Genomic DNA, 20125 nt, shown 5'->3' on the forward strand with positions numbered 1-20125 from the left:
ACTATGTCCAACCACGTTACTGACGGAGTTGACATACTGACGGAGTTGACATACTGACGGTGTTGACATACTGACGGTGTTGACAAACACTGACCAAGTTGACAAATACTGACGTAGCTGACAAATGCAGATTGAGTTGACAATTACAGACAGAGTTTACAAAAACACTGACAGTGTTGACAAATACTGACGGTGTTGACAAAGGGAATTGACAAATACCAACGGTTTAACAAATACCGATGGAGTTAACAAATACTGACGTAGCTGACAAATACAGATTGAGTTGACAATTACAGACAGAGTTGACAAATACTGATGGAGTTGACACATTAACGGTGCTGACAAATACTGACATAGTTGACACATACTGACAGTTGACAAATACTGACCAAGTTGACAAATACTGACAGAGTTGAGTTGACACATATTGACGTGTTGACAAATACTGACGGAATACTGACGGTGTTGACAAATACTGACGGAATACTGACGGAGTTGACAAATACTGACGGAATACTGACGGAATACTGACGGAGTTGAAAAATACTGACGGAGTTGACAAATACTGACGGAATACTGACGGAGTTGAGTTGACACATACTGACGGTGTTGACAAAAACTGACGGAATACTGACGGAGTTGACAAATACTGACGGAGTTGAGTTGACACATACTGACAGAGTTGACAAATACTGACGGAATACTGCCGGAATACTGACGGAGTTGACAAATACTGCCGGAATACTGACGGAGTTGACAAATACTGACGGAATACTGACGGAGTTGACAAATATTGACGGAGTTGAGTTGACACGTACCGAAGGTGTTGACAAATACTGACGGAATACTGACGGAGTTGACAAATACTGACGGAGTTGAGTTGACACGTACTGACGGTGTTGACAAACTGACGGAATACTGACGGAGTTGACAAATACTGACGGAATACTGACGGTGTTGACAAATACTGACGGAATACTGACGGAGTTGACAAATACTGACGGAGTTGACAAATACTGACGGAATACTGACGGAGTTGACAAATATTGACGGAGTTGAGTTGACACGTACCGAAGGTGTTGACAAATACTGACGGAATACTGACGGAGTTGACAAATACTGACGGAGTTGAGTTGACACGTACTGACGGTGTTGACAAACTGACGGAATACTGACGGAGTTGACAAATACTGACGGAGTTGAGTTGACACATACTGACGGTGTTGACAAATACTGACGGAATACTGACGGAGTTGACAAATACTGACGGAATACTGACGGAGTTGAGTTGACACATACTGACGGTGTTGACAAATACTGACGGAATACTGACGGAGTTGACAAATACTGACGGAATACTGACGGAGTTGACAAATACTGACGGAATACTGACAGAGTTGACAAATACTGACGGAATACTGACGGTGTTGACAAATACTGACGGAGTTGAGTTGACACGTACTGACGGTGTTGACAAATACTGACGGAATACTGACGGAGTTGACAAATACTGACGGAATACTGACGGTGTTGACAAATACTGACGGAGTTGAGTTGACACGTACTGACGGTGTTGACAAATACTGATGGAGTACTGACGGAGTTGACAAATACTGTCGGAGTTGAGTTGACACATACTGACGGTGTTGACAAATACTGACGGAATACTGACGGAGTTGACAAATACTGACGGAATACTGACGGAGTTGACAAATACTGACGGAATACTGACGGTGTTGACAAATACTGACGGAGTTGAGTTGACACGTACTGACGGTGTTGACAAATACTGATGGAGTACTGACGGAGTTGACAAATACTGACGGAGTTGAGTTGACACATACTGACGGTGTTGACAAATACTGACGGAATACTGACGGAATACTGACGGAGTTGACAAATACTGACGGAATACTGACGGAGTTGACAAATACTGACGGAATACTGACGGTGTTGACAAATACTGACGGAGTTGAGTTGACACGTACTGACGGTGTTGACAAATACTGACGGAGTTGAGTTGACACGTACTGACGGTGTTGACAAATACTGACGGAGTTGAGTTGACACGTACTGAAGGTGTTGACAAATACTGATGGAGTACTGACGGAGTTGACAAATACTGACGGAATACTGACGGAGTTGACAAATACTGACGGAATACTGACGGAATACTGACGGAGTTGACAAATACTGACGGAATACTGACGGAGTTGAGTTGACACATACTGACGGTGTTGACAAATACTGACGGAATACTGACGGAGTTGACAAATACTGACGGAGTTGACAAATACTGACGGAGTTGACAAATACTGACGGAGTTGACAAATACTGACGGAATACTGACGGAGTTGACAAATACTGACGGTGTTGACAAATACTGACGGAGTTGAGTTGACACGTACTGACGGTGTTGACAAATACTGATGGAGTACTGACGGAGTTGACAAATACTGAAGGAATACTGACGGAGTTGACAAATACTGACGGAGTTGAGTTGACACTTACTGACGGTGTTGACAAATACTGACGGAATACTGACGGAGTTGACAAATACTGACGGAGTTGAGTTGACACGTACTGAAGGTGTTGAAAAATACTGATGGAGTACTGACGGAGTTGACAAATACTGACGGAGTTGAGTTGACACATACTGACGGTGTTGACAAATACTGACGGAATAATGACGGAGTTGACAAATACTGACGGAGTTGAGTTGACACATACTGACGGTGTTGACAAATACTGACGGAATAATGACTGAGTTGACAAATACTGACGGAGTTGAGTTGACACATACTGACGGTGTTGACAAATACTGACGGAATACTGACGGTGTTGACAAATACTGACGGAATACTGATGGAATACTGACGGAGTTGACAAATACTGGCGGAGTTGAGTTGACACATACTGACGGTGTTGACAAATACTGACGGTGTTGACAAATACTGACGGAATACTGACGGAGTTGACAAATACTGACGGAATACTGACGGTGTTGACAAATACTGACAGAGTTGAGTTGACACGTACTGACGGTGTTGACAAATACTGATGGAGTACTGACGGAGTTGACAAATACTGACGGAGATGAGTTGACACGTACTGACGGTGTTGACAAATACTGATGGAGTACTGACGGAGTTGAGTTGACACATTAACGGTGTTGACAAATACTGACCGAGTTGATAAACACTGACGGAGCTGACACATACTGATCGAGTTGACAAATGGAATTGACAAATACCAACAGAGTTGACAAAAACTGATGGAGTTGACAAAAAGGTCCAGCTGGGGCCAAATATACAGTATATGTAAATAGAATCTTGAATCAACATTAGAAGAATTCCCCATATGCAAAAAACATTAAATCACACAGACTTTTTGAGAGCACTTGTCAACCATCAGACATAAAACCTGACAGTTAATGATGGCCATGACATTGCCTGATTTATTCAGTATTATAAAAAATCCTGTAATGCAAAATGAAGACACAACTTTGATAGGCATTTTTTCATGAAAAATATTATTCAAGATTAACTTTTTGTATTGTTTCATATATTACAGATCTCTGCCTTTCAATTAAAATTTATATTTTTGAATTTGTTGCATTTTTAAACACTTTTTTTTGGCAATTTTACATTGTGACCTCATGCTGAGGACAGGTTAAATTACATGTATTTTCCAAGTATAGAGCATGTATTTAAATAATACTAACAAAATTATTTAAAAATAAAAGCAATGAATGTCCTGGATATCCAGATTTCCTTTAGATGTAAATTAAGTATTTTTTTACATTGATGAATTTATTTATTTTTAACATAAAGAGGGCTTTTGTGTGTAGGACATGTTTTGTCAAGTCAAGTCAAGTCAAATTTATTTATATAGCGCTTTTACAATTTGTAATTGTTTCAAAGCAGCTTTACATATTAGAAGCACAGAAAAAAGGGAAGTGGTTAAAACTGTACAAACAATCGTGGTAATATGTAACATATACAAGATGGTGCTACATTAAGCCAATGTCGGCTGACTTCCAGGGGTGGAAAAAAACCCCTAGGAGAAAAACCCAGCGTGCTAGCACTGGGAAAAAAGTCCTAGGAGGGAAAAAACCCCTTGGAAGATATATATATGTAAATGTATATGGAGATCAAAATCTGAATTGTACATTTTTATTATAGAGATTAAAAATAGATTATATATAAATATATGTAAGCGGATACGGGGATTAAAAATCTGAATTATAGATGCAGCCAGAATTGGATCTTTAGGCCCATTTTCTCCTGGGCTACGTTGTAGTCAGGTCCAGACGCAGGTTCTCCATCTGATCTGGATACGGCCTGGATCCAGCACCCGGCAAACCTCAGGATAAGCAGAGAGACAGATATTAGCGTAGATGCCATTCTTATTCTGATGTACAGGTATATCTAGTGTTATAGGAAATGTTCTCGGTTCCGGCCGACCTAATTATTGCAGCGTAACAATCCTTTAACGGATTTGAAAAATGTTAATGTATTGATCATGTGTTATGTGTATGCAAGAGCAAAGAGATGTGTTTTTAGTCTAGATTTAAACTGACAGAGTGTGTCTGCTTCCCGAACAATGCTAGGAAGATTGTTCCAGAGTTTAGGTGCTAAATAGGAAAAGGATCTGCCGCCTTCAGTTGATTTTGATATTCTGGGTATTATCAACTGGCCTAAATTCTGAGATCGCAATAAACGTGAAGGACTATAATGCATTAAGAGCTCACTTAGGTACTGGGGAGCTAAACCATTTAGAGCTTTATAAGTAAGTAGCAAGATTTTAAAATCTATACGATGTTTAATAGGGAGCCAATGTAATGTTGACAGAACTGGGCTAATATGGTCATACTTTCTGGTTCTAGTAAGAACTCTAGCTGCCGCATTTTGGACCAACTGTAGTTTGTTTAAAAGCCGAGCAGAACAACCACCCAGTAGAGCGTTACAATAATCTAGTCTTGAGGTCATGAATGCATGAACCAACTGTTCCGCATTTGTCATTGAGAGCATATGTCGTAATTTAGATATATTTTTTAGATGGAAGAAGGCGGTTTTACAGATACTAGAAACATGACTTTCAAATGAAAGATTGGTATCAAAGAGCGCACCCAGGTTCCTAACTGAGGACGAAGGTTTAATGGAGCACCCGTCAAGTGTTAGAGAGTATTCAAGGTTTTTTCGTGAAGAAGTTTTTGGTCCAAAGATTAGGAAATCAGTTTTTTCTGAATTTAATAATAAGAAATTTCTTGTCATCCAGTTTTTAATGTCAGCTATGCATTCTGTTAGTTTTGTGAATTTGTAGGTTTCGTCAGGGCGCGAGGAAATATAGAGCTGAGTATCGTCAGCGTAGCAGTGAAAACTAACACCATGCTTCCTAATTATCTCTCCTAAGGGCAGCATGTACAGAGTGAAAAGCAACGGTCCTAATACTGAGCCTTGTGGTACCCCATATTTAACCTGTGATCGATACGACATCTCTTCATTAACTACCACAGACTGATAACGGTCAGATAAGTACGATTTGAACCATGCCAAAGCAATTCCACTAATGCCAATATAGTTTTCAAGTCTTTTTAAAAGAATGTTATGATCGATAGTGTCAAAAGCAGCACTGAGATCTAATAACACTAATAGAGAAATACAGCCACGATCGGATGATAGGAGTAGATCGTTTGTAACTCTAACGAGAGCAGTCTCAGTACTATGGTATGGTCTAAATCCTGACTGGAAATCCTCACAGATTCCATTTCTTTCTAAAAAGGAACACAGTTGTGTTGAAACTGCCTTTTCTAGTATCCTTGACAGAAAAGGTAGATTCGAGATTGGCCTGTAATTTACTAAATCTCTCGGATCTAGTTGAGGTTTTTTAATAAGAGGTTTGATAATAGCCTGCTTAAAGGTTTTTGGCACGTGTCCTAGTGTTAAAGATGAATTAATTATATCAAGAAGTGGACCTACGACCTCTGGAAGCATTTCTTTCAGTAGTTTAGTCGGCATTGGGTCTAACATACATGTCGTTGATTTTGATGATTTGACAAGTTTAGATAATTCTTCCTCTCCTATAGCGGCGAATGATTCTAGTTTTACCTCAGGGACACTACAGTGCACTGTCTGAAGAGAAACTGTAGACGGTTGCATGTTTATAATTTTCTCTCTAATAGAAGTTCTAAAGAAGTTCATAAAGTCATTACTGCTGTGCTCTATGGAAACGTCAGCAGTTGAATCTCTGTTTCTAGTTAATTTAGCCACTGTGTCAAATAAATACCTAGGATTATGTTTGTTTTCTATTAAGAGATTTGAAAAATAAGTAGATCTAGCATTTCTTATGGCTGTTCTGTACTCAATCATTTTTTCTTTCCACGAAAGGCGAAAAACTTCTAGTTTTGTTTTCTTCCAACTACGTTCAGCTTTTCTAACAGCTCGTTTTAGAGCCCGAGTGTGCTCATCATACCACGGCGTTGGATTAGTTTCCTTAATCTTCTTTAGACGTAAAGGAGCGACCGCATCTAATGTGCTGGAAAAGAGAGAGCCAATAATTTCTGTTGCAGCATCGAGTTCTTCTAAGTTGTCAGGTATACTAAGGCGATGAAACTGCTCGGGGAGATTATTTATAAAGCAATCTTTAGTGGCAGACGTGATTGTTCTATAATATTTATGGCTGGGTGGTGGTTTTGTAGCCTTGGCTAATTGTATTATACACGAGACTAAATAATGATCTGATATATCATCGCTCTGCTGTAGAATTTCAACAGCATCAATATCTATTCCATGCGACAGTATTAGATCTAGGGTATGATTACGACAATGAGTGGGTCCTGACACGTGTTGTTTAACTCCAATAGAGTTTAAAATATCTGCAAATGCCAATCCAAATGCGTCTTTATTATTATCTACATGGATATTAAAATCACCAACAAAAAGGACTTTATCCGCAGCCAGTACTAACTCTGATAGAAACTCAGCAAATTCTTTGATAAAGTCAGTATGGTGCCCTGGTGGCCTGTATACAGTAGCCAGCACAAATGTCAACTTACATAATGTTACATAAAGCACCATCACTTCAAAGGAATTATATTTGAAATTCTTTTGAATGATTCTGAATATATTACTATAAATTACAGCAACACCTCCCCCTTTGCCTTTCTGTCGAGGATTGTGTCGATAATCATAACCTTGAGGACTAGATTCATTTAAAGTAATGTAATCATCTGGTTTTAGCCAGGTTTCTGTCAAACACAGCAAGTCTAGTTTATTGTCTGTGATAATTTCATTTACAATAAGTGCTTTTGAAGAAATAGATCTAATATTCAGTAACCCAAGCTTTATCATTTGTTTATCTGATTTATCTGTGATTTTCATTTTTTGAACATCAATTAAATTTTTACCCTTAAAAGGTTTTGGAAGTTTTTTGTATTTACTAGTTCGAGGTACAGACACAGTCTCTATGTGATAATATCTAGGTGAAAGTGTTTCTATGTGCTGTTTTGTCCATTTTCTCAAAAATCAGTGACATAATTTTTTACAATAATACATTTACAGGGACCCTGTAAATGTCATGGTGATATTCCATGCACATTTAGACAACAGTGATTATAAATTTTACAGTAAGAACAAAGACGATGGTTACCTTCTGTATGCAAAACAAAGAGCATTAGAATGTAGTGTAAATAAAACTTTATTAGCAGTCTTAAAATGTATTAACCACCTCAAAGTGCCCTATGACAGAGATTTATAGCTCTTTTTCATCAATGATTATTTACAATATGAAGCATGGTTCTAATTAGTCAGTTTCCCCGAAAATACAGTATTAAGTTACAAAAACAAACAAACAAAAAAAGCATAGTAAACAATCTGCATACTATGAGCCTGTGTCTCTATATTGTACATGTGCTGTGCAGATCATTAAAGGGTAATTTCATCTTACCTTAAAACAGAAAAAAGGAAGAATACAAACAAAGTGATTCGGAATCAAACTGAAACTTACAATCAAACTTATTGCACAAGTCTTCAAATCATACAAATGCAGCTTTAAAAAAAAGACAGTCTAATCTAAAAAACAAAATGAAAAATAGAAAGCAAGAAAAATCCATGTAATAAATTATTTTCTGGCAAACTACAAATTTAAGAATATCCTTTAAATTTTCTCTCAGTTTCTTGATCTAACCTAGTTCCCTTGTACCAGTAACCGTACGCACACACACACACACACACATAGCTCTCTCTCACACACACACATATAGATAAGTAGGCCGGGCTCTTTCATGTCAGTAGCATCCGTCAGCAGCAGCAGCAGGAGAATCGGTGGTTTTGTCAGGCAGGTTCAGGCACAGTTCTGGATCCACCTTACCGGAGCCAAGGCTGTAAAACACACAGATGGGGAACAGAAGCACGGTTACTTCAACTATTTGCTGCAGGGACATGCATTAAAATTAACAGCCAAAAACTACAACTCAGAGCACAGGAAAAAAATGTGATTTCAAATAAATGCTGTTCTTTTGAACTCTCTATTCATAAAAACATCCTGAAAAAAATATATAACAGTGTCTACAAAAATATTAAGCAGTGATAAATAAATTTCTTGAGCAGCAAATCAGCATATTAGAATGATTTCTGAAGGACCATGTGACACTTAAGCCTGGAGTAATGATGCTGAAAATTCAGCTTTGATCACAGAAATAAATTACAGTTTACTATACATTTACATAAAAGACAGCTATTTTAAATTCTAAAAAGATTTCACAATTTTTGATCAAATAAATGCAGCCTTGTTGAACCTAAGAGATTTCATTCAAAAATATCAACTCTTTTGAATGGCAGTGTAAACTAAAGACTATTGGCTATTAACATTTGTTACAGAACTATAACTTCCTGAGCAAGTGGTTTCACAAGAAGCAAAAAAAGACTAAATAGCTGGAGAAGTTTCCTGATATAATGATACTATATCAATTTAATGGAACACTGGAAAGGAAACACTGCAGAAACCTGATAACAAACCATAAAGTATTCGATAAGAAACACATATGTGCTTCATTTAGCATTTGATCAGCTCCCCTTCTGCACATGACCCAACCGTGAGGAGCTGCACATGCAGACAGAACATCAGTGCACACATCTGGGATACCTGTTTCACTCTGTTTGTTAACATATGGAGGGTTACGGAGCGTCTTTGAAGGTTACTCACAGATGTTTCTGCACACTAAACACATAGCTCACCATCACACGGGAATCCTCACGCTCCAGAACCTTCTGCGCCTGGTCCGGAGGAAACTTCAGCATGGATGTTATGACTTTGGCCATTGTCTGAAGAAACAAAATGCAATCAAATCAGCATCTAACAATACAATGTGTTAAATAGAAGCAAGAAATGACAGCTTAAAATGATTTTATTTGTTCATCAGTCATGTTACCCATTTTTTTTTTCTTATCCTGTCTTTATGTAACTAAATGTATGGAAGCTTGTTTCCGCCACTGAATAAAAAAAAAAAAAATGGTAATTGCGATTTTTTAATCACACAATTGTGACTTTTTCCTCAGAATTGCGATATAAACTCTTAATTGCGCGATATTAAGACAGAATTGTGTGATATAGTCAGAATTGCAAGAAAAAAAAATGTATTGCATTAAAATTAAAAAAGTCATAATTGCGAGTTTATGTCTCGCTATATTGAGTTTATAATATGCAATTGATGCAATTATATCTTGCAATTGTGACTTTCTCCTCGGAATTCTGACTTTTTTCCTCAGAATAGGACTTTATAAATCGCAATTGCGAGTTTATATCGCACAATTCTGAAAAAAGTAGTCAAAATTGCGAGAAAAAGTCAGAATTGCGAGAAAAAAAGAATTGCAAATTTATATCTCACAATAGTGAGGTTATAATGTGCAATTGTGACTTTTCTTGCAATTGTGACTTTATATCTCGCAATTCTGACTTTTTACAGAATCGCTAGTTATAAACTTGAAATTGTGAGGAAAAAAGTCTGAATTTGTGAGACAAAAAGTCGCAATTACTTTTTAAATTTTTTTATTCAGTGGCAGAAACAAGCTTCCATAAAATGAGCCCTGTATTAGAGGATTGGGTTAACCGTTTAATAGGAAAACCACGTGAAGCTTTTATATAAACTGGGCCGAAAAAACAAGGAAAATCACACACATTATCAACTTGCAAAACCGTAAAAAATTTCTTTATTGGCAACGTTTCGATCGTATGATCTTCATCAGGCATCCTTATAAACCGGGCCTAAAATTAACATTTCGCCAAACACCAAATGCGATGGCCAGTAACATTATTATGAATTCTAACAATGCAATGTTGTGAGAATGTGAACGTAAACAAACGTGAACGATACTCCGGACAATTGCCAATTTAAATTTTGTCGCACAATGCTGTATTTTACGAACGCATGAATGTATAATTACGAAACTCAGTATGAGTCATCGACACAATGCCCTGAAGGAGTCTGAGAAGTTTCGGATCAGCGCCAACTAGTGGTGAAAAAAATTATTTACATGCTTATAACTTTGAATGTGGTTGACTTATTTTTATTTTCATCGCCTTAGATTCCTGAATCCTTGCCGATTCCAACGATACCAAACATACTTGGTTTTTCCTTATGGTTTGTGCAATGTTGCGATTTAACGTTTAAACAACATTCACCAATATCATCAAAACCGTTAGTCCGATCGAGACGAAACCACTGTAGGTCATTTACTAAATGCTAATGGCCAAATGTCAAAATGAAATGAGATATTTCCACCAAATTTAACACGCTTATGTATGGGGGCAGTCCGAGGACACACAAAAGAGGTGGCACTACACCACTTGGTGGCGCTCTAACTACTGTATCGTTGGTCTGATTGACTTCAAAATTGCAGTGTCTTTGTCTCAGTTGCTATCATAGTTCATTATGACATTGTTGGTCTGCTGCTAGCTTCCTTGTTTGCTTCTGTTGTGCTTGGCCCCTTAATTGCTGCTTGCAGCTATATTATATTTTAGTTTTAGTTTTATTCATTTTAGTACTTAAGTCAGCTTTATTTCAGTTAAAAGCTATATTTATAATTTCAGTTTTGGTTAACAGTAACAACATTGCCGCCCATCTTTAACGGAGCTGCTGCTCCTCACTGTTCTGTGAGCAATTACATCTCGCAAAGACAAAAAGCTCATTATCTGCAGCCTGCTGGGTAATCAGCCCTAGATAGATCTGCCAGTGTTCATGTGCCCATATACAGCGCTAATCAGAACCAGCACAGCAGTTTACCCCGAGCAACTCTCTTAAAATGGCAGGCGTTACTGGGTCATGTGATGAGAATAAGCTACTGGGTCGGCCGCCGGACATCCTCTCTGACAGGGAGGCCTGTTGTGATGTCATAAGGACCCGACTGTTTATTAGCAACGAGGGGGAATCCTGCTGGCTTTAGGGCGACATCATTGGAGCTGTTAATTAGTCCTGGCTAAACGGACAACATTCGCTCATTAGGGTCCCGCTAAATGGACACGAAATTATGCTGTTGGGAGTTTTCATGGGAATGAATCATTTTATAGGCTTCCATCCGGACTCCCCGTCACACTTATTTACTGCATCCTTCCTATAACAAATGGCATTATTATGTTGTGGAAAACTTTGTACATTGTGGGAAAGAACAATATGATAAAATGTAAGTTTTACAACACGGCAGTAAAATGGGTCACCCTACATATGCAGTAGCTACATTTTCTTGCCCCCATTATATGCATTATGATACATATTATTTGATATTACCACAAATTCAAACAATGGTTAAAAATTATTACAATGGATTCTGAAACTTTACAGTCTTTATTAATATTTTAAATCAGATTTTATTTAGATACTTTTCATTTTTTGTTTAGGTTTTTCTAATGTGTTTTTTTAATATTGTATTATTTTATTTCCATTTTTTTTTAGCAATCTTAGCACTTTTTTTTAATTTATCCATTTCAGTTAGTTGCCAAGGCAGCATTTTTAATTTTAATTAAAAAGTATTTCATTTAAAATTTATATTTATTTTAGCTTCATTTCAATGAACAAAAATAATTTTTAATAGTTTTAGTTAACAATAACACTGATCCTCATGCAAGCAAACTCAATCCCTAACTTTACCTAATATAACTTTAGTTAATATAAAATACTAGTAATATTAATAAAAAAGCTAATATTTAAAAAAAAAAAAAATTAGTCTTCCCCCAAACGACATAATCATAAATTGTAAAAATAACCCCCAAAATCTACCTTTGTCTCTCTTCCCATCATGTACTCAAACATGACCTTCCTGAGGTACTCGTATTCGGTGGGCTCGGAGAAAGGGTCGCCGCTGTTGTGTGACATATCTGTAGGGACAAACAAATGACAGATTCATTATAATCTGTATCTATGAGTACTAGAGACTTTAAGCTCAGTGTTAAATGAAACAGTCACTGTTTTTTAAAGCACGGCCTAAACAAAAACCTTATTCAGTCAAGATCTGCTGAACACTGCTCCGTCAGGCCCATAATTAAAAACAGAGCAGCCAGATGACGAACTTATAAACCCTCAACACCAACCAGCATTATAACAGTTGAACCAACAGAGTCAGAGAGAAAAGAGAATGTTAATAATGGGGTAATACATGTTCGGATAAAAAAATGTGTGCGTTGCAACTAGCAAATGCAACTTTTACATTAAAAACTTGTTTGCCTTGATTCTAGGATGTTAATCTTTCAGAACCTGCACTGGTGATTGAGGACAATTTTCCTCTGCTTTGACATCAATAAGATAAGCATGCATTCATACACTTAATACATTCATTAAACACACACCAGCGACCTTTGCATGGCAATAATCAGTCCGTAAATCAGAGCGCTAGACGCGCCTCACTTCCAGTCGCAGTAGTTAAGGCTGCCAGCTCGCAGCAACACTGGAAACACCATAATGACAGCATTGTGGTTAAATACAAGAAGCTTTGGCTCAATCTAGGTGGGGGCCTTTCCGTTTTCCACCCTGCTTTTAATGGATAAGAAGTGAGAGCAGAAACGTAACAGGAGACGTTGAGACCGTGAATGAACAAAAACTAACTTGATCTATTTAAAAAAAAAAAAAAAAGCATGTCATAAAGCCAGTGATGGGTGGGCCGGTTTCTGTGCTGTTGATACCATGGAAAACATGATGTAAAATACCTATGAGAACACCACAACTTTAGAATCGCATGTCAGTACATCCTCCACGCCTAACTTTAAAAAACATTTTTATTTTGAATGGTAGTGTATGTTTTTGCTAAATAGAAAGTACAGTAATATATTACAAGTAACTTGAGTTACGCAAGTTTTCAAGTAACTAGTAAAGTAATGCATTACTTTTAAAGGGGACCTATAATGCTCCTATCACAAGATGTAATATAAGTCCATAGAATGTGTCTGTGAAGTTTCAGTTGAAAATCCCCCACAGATCAATAATTATAGCTTGTCAAATTTGCCCCTATTTGGGTTTGAGCAAAAACACACAGTTTTTGTGTGTGTCCCTTTAAATGCAAATGAGCTGCTGCTCCAGAAGAGGGCGGAGCTTTAACAGCTCAACAACAACAAAGCTGGAGAATCTCACGCAGCCAAAATGAGGAAAGTGTTCAGCCTTACATTGTTCAAACCGGAGTCGACACTGATGGAGAGACTCAGGAAGAAGTTACAACTTTTAGACGTTTCTGAATGGTTAGTGGATAAATTGATGTAGTTGCTGTGGAGTTGATTCAACTCATCCACTAGCATGTGCCGTCATGTTCATCTTTTGTGTTGAATTGACCCTCGTTTGGTGTAAAATGACGGTATGTCAACAACACTCGACTACAACAACTCTTCCTCTTCTCTAAAGCAGCCCAACATGGCCGAGAACACGCAACAAAGGGGGCGGGGTTTATGTAAATTTTAGGGTTTGTGATGTCACTAACCCAGGAAGAAGCTCATTGTAGTCCTTAAAAAGCGATTTCTGTAAAAGAAAATATCTCTCTTTGCATTGAACTTTGAGCGTCGTAACTTTGCAGATGTTGTTTATGATCAAACAGCAACACACTAACTAAAGTCAGTATTGAATAAAAACGATTTTTTTATTCCTCAAAATGAATAAAAACGGTGAAATGCAATCTCAGAATATTGCACAAAATGTGCAATAATTAAATATATTAAAATAAACAAATATACTTTATGTATTTAATTTCACTTTATTAACCAATGTCTTTGCTGCTGGCCATCGATGATCCAATTCAACCATACTAATAAGTAATAAGCAAAAATGTTCTCAGCATGAAGCTTATTTATTTCACTTTTGGCCTTTACATTTGCCAAAAATAGTAACAAGTAATATAACACATTACTTTCCTTAAAAATGTAAGTAACACAATTATTTACTTTTTTAGGGAGTAACACAATGTTGTAATGCATTACTTTCCCCAACACTAATCGTAAACATTCGAAGCACCCCAGATGTGCAGTAAATCTTCAGTAACGTCTCACAGCAGTGATGTAAGGATTAAGCAATTAGCTTTTGACTGAAACTGAGTTATTTTGAAATATGCATTACAGTATCGAGCAATGCACAAAGAGCGCAGTAGGTACAGCGATCTGTTTGTATTACGACAGCCTTCTTGCCTCATTAAACCTGTGAATGACTGGCAATTAGCAGAAGGAGCCGTGTGTCCCTCTGGAAAGTCCATTTACCCAGTGCTGAAGACACTGGGGTCGTCCAGGAACAGACAGTGTGACAGAGAGAGCTGGAGCTCAAGGTGCCGCTGAAACCTAAACAGGCCTTTGATCAGAAAGCATGGAGAAATGAGGGGCTAATAAATAACCCGACCTGTCTGACTGACCTCAGGACAGCCCAGCTGGGCCAACAGGGACGAAACACGAGCCACGTCGGTCTCATCTCCAAAACAACACTATCTGAACTATACAGAGGGCCTGGTTTACGGCAACAGTTAACACATGCTTAAACTGTTGACTGGATAATAAACAAAATACATCAGTAATATAGAAACCAAGAAATAGTGCACAAAAACAAAAACGCGGACCATAAATGATTTTAGTACGGGTAGTTTCTGGTCCATTTCTGACTATTGAGCGTTTATGGGAGGGCGAAGCAGTCAGGAGGTCAAACAGACTCCATAAACTACTGTCCCTTTAATGTAGAGGCCACACAGATAAGATGAAGGATAAATGGACAAGGTTTGTTTGTGTATAAAGTTTAAGGGGAACGGTTTGTTTAGTTGCATTTCAAAGACGAAGATGTCTTCAAAGGAAACCCTCATTTGGGAATTTATTTAGGATATTTAATGTGGTTTATGAGGAGAGATGATGACTTGAGCCCTATTAAAAGCTAGTAAGGCACCTACTTTCGAAGACAGCTTTGTAAGGCTTCATAGACACTCCCAAAATGAAGACGACTTCTTTGGGACAAATACAACAATTTGTGTTTATTTTGCAGATAAAGTAACTGCAGAAAGCTTTACAAAAATTCAGAATTCTGATTCATTCATGAAGATGTTGAGAGAAAGCGTTGATTGGGGTTTTTTATTATTATTGTTTTTGAAAGAAGTTTCTGCTCACCAAGGCTGCATTTATTTGATCAAAAATACAGTAAAAATTGTGAAATATTATTACAATTAAATATATTTTTGAATATATTGTGAAATGTAATTTATTCCTGTGATCAAATCTGAATTTTCAGCATCATTACTCCAGTCTTCAGTGTCACATGATCCTTCAGAAATCATTCTAATATGATGATTTTCTGCTCAAGAAATTATTAATGATTATTATTAATGTTGAAAACGGTTGTGCTGCTACATTTTCTTGTGAAAACCATTCTACTTTTTTCAGGATTCTTTGATGAATACAGAATATAACATTTACTTGAAAATTTTTATAAATGTCTTTATCACTTTTCAGCAATTTAAATGGGTCCTTGATTATGATTATGAGTGCTTTTTTAACTTTAGTTAGTGTGTAATATTGCTGTTTGATCATAAACAACATCTGCAAAGTTATGACGCTCAAAGAGATATCTTTTTACAGAAATCACTTTTTACAGACTACAACAAGTGGCTGGTAGGGACTACAACGAGCTTCTTCCCTGGGTTGGTGACATCACAAACCCAAATTTACATAAACCCCGCCCCTGATACCACGTAAGGCTGAACACAGTTACTGACAATCCTCATTTTGTCTGCGTGAGATTCTCCATCTTTGTTGTTGTTGAGCTGTTAAAGCTCCGCCCTCTTCTGGAAAGGGGGCGGGAGCAGCAGCTCATTTGCATTTAAAGGGACACACAAAAACTGTGTGTTTTTGCTCACACCCAAATAGGGGCAAATTTGACAAGCTATAATAAATGATCTGTGGGGGATTTTGAGCTGAAACTTCACACATTCTGTGTACTTATCTTGTGAAAGGGGCATAAAAGGTCCCCTTTAATGTGTCCTTGCTGAACAAAAGTATTAATTTCTTTAAATAAAATTCACTGACCCCAAATATATTTTTAGACAACATGAGTCAGTGTTCACAATGCATTTAAAGGAAATGTGAATAGCTGTAACTTATAGTTTACCATTTAATTTTTGTCTTTAAATTAAGTCTACATTTCCTCAGTTTTGTTTCCAAAACCCATATGTAACACAAAAGGTGTTATTTTGGTAACTCTGCGTTTGCCCAAACAACGCGAGTATAAAAGAAGCTGCAGATCTTTGAGACGACAGTCTGAATCTGGGGTCATTCGTGGGAACTGAGGAGAAACACAGTCTGTGAAAACCATTAGATTCAGAGATGAGCTCTTTATTACACCAGCAGGGAAGGGCTGTGGAGGGGCAGATTTCTCTAAAACACCGGCCTCTAGTTGCCCATATGTTTCAGGTCTGCATATGTGCGTGATTGATGGCGGGGTGTTAAAGCGCGGCTCTCCTGCGGTGACTGATCGCTCTGAGCTATTGAGAATGAAGCTGGTTTGTCTGCCAAGGGTCAGTGTGCCACATCATTCATTAACCTCTGGGAGTTGCAGGAGATACTTGACAAGCATTTTACAGTCACTAGGCGGCTAATACCCCCAAAATTCATATTACAAACAGATAAATAAAACAGTAAATGACATCTGGATGACAGCTGGCTTTAGAAACATTGTTCTGCTTGCCCCCAGCTATATGATATTGCATTCAAAAACCATCTTTATAGAAAAATGTTTACGATTATTTACCTCTATATGTGGTTCCCAGGTGAGTCACCACTGCATTTTTATGGGAGCGTCTTATTTTGTCTTCCAGAGCATGAATCTGAAAATAAATAGTTATTGAAAATAAAAAGTGAACTTAAGCCGGTGTCTATATTTGTATAAAAGGTTTTAGAAATGATTAGTAATGATACACTAATCCGTATAAATTTGAGGTAACACTTAATTTAGGGTCTAATTCTCACTATTAACTAGTTGCTTATTAGTATGCATATTACTAGGATATTAGCTGTTTATTACTACTTATAAAGCAGAAATTAATGCTTTTTGTGCATGACCATATTTTACATCCCTTAATCCTAGCCCATACCTAAACTTAATTAATAACTATCTTACTAACTATTAACCCTTTGAGCCTCAAGTGTATTTTTTGTACTATCTACTGCAATGTGTCAAAAACATCATACAGCTCAGATAATCATGTGTCATATGTCATTTGAAAGGTCTCATGGAGTAGAATACAAAAAGCATAACTGTGGCTGGGTTGACTAAACTTGAGCAAATTTTTGTACGTGAAGCCCCGCAAGACCCATATGTAAATATTATACGTATACGGCATTTATATCAGGTTTTAACTTCATGAAACATGCTTCGACTGTGGAAAACTGCACATCATTACAGCAGATTATCACGATTAAAATGAGTCCAAATTCAACATAATCCAATGCGTCGATCAGGAGATATTCCTCACAGACACACAAAACACAACAGGCGCTAACTAAAATCAAATGCGTTTATAACTTCATGAAACATGCATAGATCGTACAAAATGGCACATCATTACTTACAGCGGATGATTCTGATTGAAATGCGTCCAAAATGAAAATAATCCCTTGTGTCGATCAGGAGATATTCCTCATGGAGGAACGATTTTAGAAATGCCCATTAGGGGGCGTCAAGGGCTAAACAAAAAGGCTACCTTTTGATTATTTTATGCTATCACCACAAAATCTGATCCAGATGCAGCTCACATGTAGGGGAGCTTCACCCAAAATTGCCATCCTACTTTATTTCCTTCCTAAGTTATTGCATGTCAAATAAGAAAGATATGTAAAATTAGAATTAAAAAAATAAAATAATAATAATATATTTAATATATTAAAAAAATATATATATAAATATATTTTTTAGATAATTTCTCATCATAAGAATGTCCAAATATAATTTTTTATTTTTTTTTTTTATCTAAAAATATTAAGCATTTTCTATCAAACGATACATACCTTTTGACTCTCCTTGCTACAATTTTTGGAGTTATGAGTGTATGTCATTTAAAGCATTAAAGGGTTAATAAGCAGTAATTAATTAGGAATTTATAGAGGCAAAAGTCATAGTTAATAGTTAGTTAATGATGAGAACTGGACCCTAAACTAAAATGTGACCAAATTTGAAAATGCTGTTTCCGTGTGGACTGTGAAAACTGAGATATTTGAAAACAATGACGCATGTTTGTTTAGTCATGTGATGCATATTGTACCCGGTATATCCCAGCTATGTGCTATTCACTTTCTCAGTGTTGCTAAAGATAAATTTTACTTTGTACAACCTTCATATTACATTCCTGAAAAGATGACAATTGCTGTCCTGTGTCAAAACATGACTTAAACGAACTAAACAAGTAACAATAATACGTTTTTATTATATTTTATGCATGCGCAGTTAGATGATTTAAGAATTTTTTTTGGAAAACGCTTTATGAAAATGTTGTTTTCAAATGCATCTATAATAATGTAGACGTAGCCTTAAAATTAGTAATTTTTTGGAGACACTTCCCTACACTAGTCCTCAAATTAACAACAACCTATGGCCCAGGGTGAAGTCGAGTTATGTCCAGTCAGTGTTTTCTTCTCCTCGTGTGAGTTTGCATTCGTGTGGGGTGAGAGAAACAGCATGAGCGCTGCTGTAACTGTTTGTAAAGTTGAAATAAGAGTAAACAGATGTTCGGTGTAATGAATCTAATCTCTTTTCGGTTTTACACAGCTGATGGGGTGCAGGAGCTCTGGGAATGTGACGGGTTGCTTAACACTCCTCTCTTTGCCTTCGACATTGTCTTTGTGTGCTAAACACTTCTTAGGCCTAAAACATACTCTGTGCCGGTCAGTTTTCTCACGCAGGTCAACTACTGTCATGGCAAAGCAAGAGAATCCTGCTGAGCAAGCTAGTTAAAATTTGTTGTTAAACTGCCAACAATGTTTACAGCTAGCTACATGAAAAATAACACATCCAGTTTAGCGATACAGACACCCACCCTGCTAAACTCTCTTCACTTACCCTGACATGGTATTCCTGCTCTTTTAGCCTGGCCTCGCTCAACATGGTTGTCTTTTCTGCAAGCTGAACCTGATTGGACAAAGAGAAAAAGAGTAGAAGTCAAATATGCAAACAAATAAGAGCAACACTATTCATAAGTTTGGAGTTGGAAAGATTTTTTTAATGTTTCTGATCAAAAATACAGTAAAAAACGTAATATTGTGATATATTTTTACAATCAAAAGCTGAATTTTCAGCATCATTACTCCAGTCTTCAGTGTCACATGATCCTTCAGAAATCATTCTGATATGATGATTTGATGCTCAAGAAATATTTATGATTATCATCAATGTTGAAAAGTTCAGAAAGTTCAGAAGAGCAGCATTAATTTGAAACAGAAATCTTTTATAACATTATAAATGTCTTTACTGTCAATTTTGATAAATTTAATGCATCGTTGCGTCATCATCCTAAAAAAAGTAGGCATTTTAAATGTTATCATAAAGTGTTCTGGTTTTAAAGGAACACAATCAGACAAATAGATGAAAATAAAACCTACCTTTAACTCATCAAGACCCTGAAACACACAAAACAAAAAA

The 20125-nt window shown here is 37.0% G+C and overlaps 2 protein-coding genes across 6 annotated transcripts in view; both read right to left on the reverse strand.

The window, feature by feature from the left end:
* Window positions 1-329: 329 nt before the first annotated feature.
* On the reverse strand, window positions 330-3164 carry LOC137020444 (uncharacterized). Its single transcript, XM_067386033.1, has 5 exons — window positions 2804-3164; window positions 2409-2705; window positions 1424-2296; window positions 1072-1317; window positions 330-847 (listed from the first exon to the last, which is right to left on the reverse strand). The coding sequence occupies exons 1-5, from the start codon at window positions 3162-3164 to the stop codon at window positions 330-332; spliced, it is 2295 nt and encodes a 764-aa protein (XP_067242134.1).
* Window positions 3165-3404: 240 nt separating this feature from the next.
* golga4 (golgin A4) overlaps window positions 3405-20125 on the reverse strand; it is a 52614-nt gene continuing 35893 nt past the window's right edge. For 4 of the 5 annotated variants that reach the window (XM_067385613.1, XM_067385611.1, XM_067385610.1 and 1 more), the window contains 6 exons: window positions 20086-20103; window positions 19547-19615; window positions 17243-17318; window positions 12272-12369; window positions 9237-9323; window positions 3405-8381 (listed from right to left, as the gene is read on the reverse strand). In XM_067385613.1, coding sequence (XP_067241714.1) covers window positions 8367-8381; window positions 9237-9323; window positions 12272-12369; window positions 17243-17318; window positions 19547-19615; window positions 20086-20103 — 363 coding nt within the window. In that variant the 3' untranslated portion in view covers window positions 3405-8366. The remainder of the gene's footprint in view (window positions 8382-9236; window positions 9324-12271; window positions 12370-17242; window positions 17319-19546; window positions 19616-20085; window positions 20104-20125) is intronic. The other variant, XM_067385612.1, reaches the window with a different exon arrangement.

The sequence above is a fragment of the Chanodichthys erythropterus genome, chromosome 5 (genome assembly GCF_024489055.1).
Source record: "Chanodichthys erythropterus isolate Z2021 chromosome 5, ASM2448905v1, whole genome shotgun sequence".
Lineage (NCBI taxonomy): Eukaryota > Metazoa > Chordata > Actinopteri > Cypriniformes > Xenocyprididae > Chanodichthys > Chanodichthys erythropterus.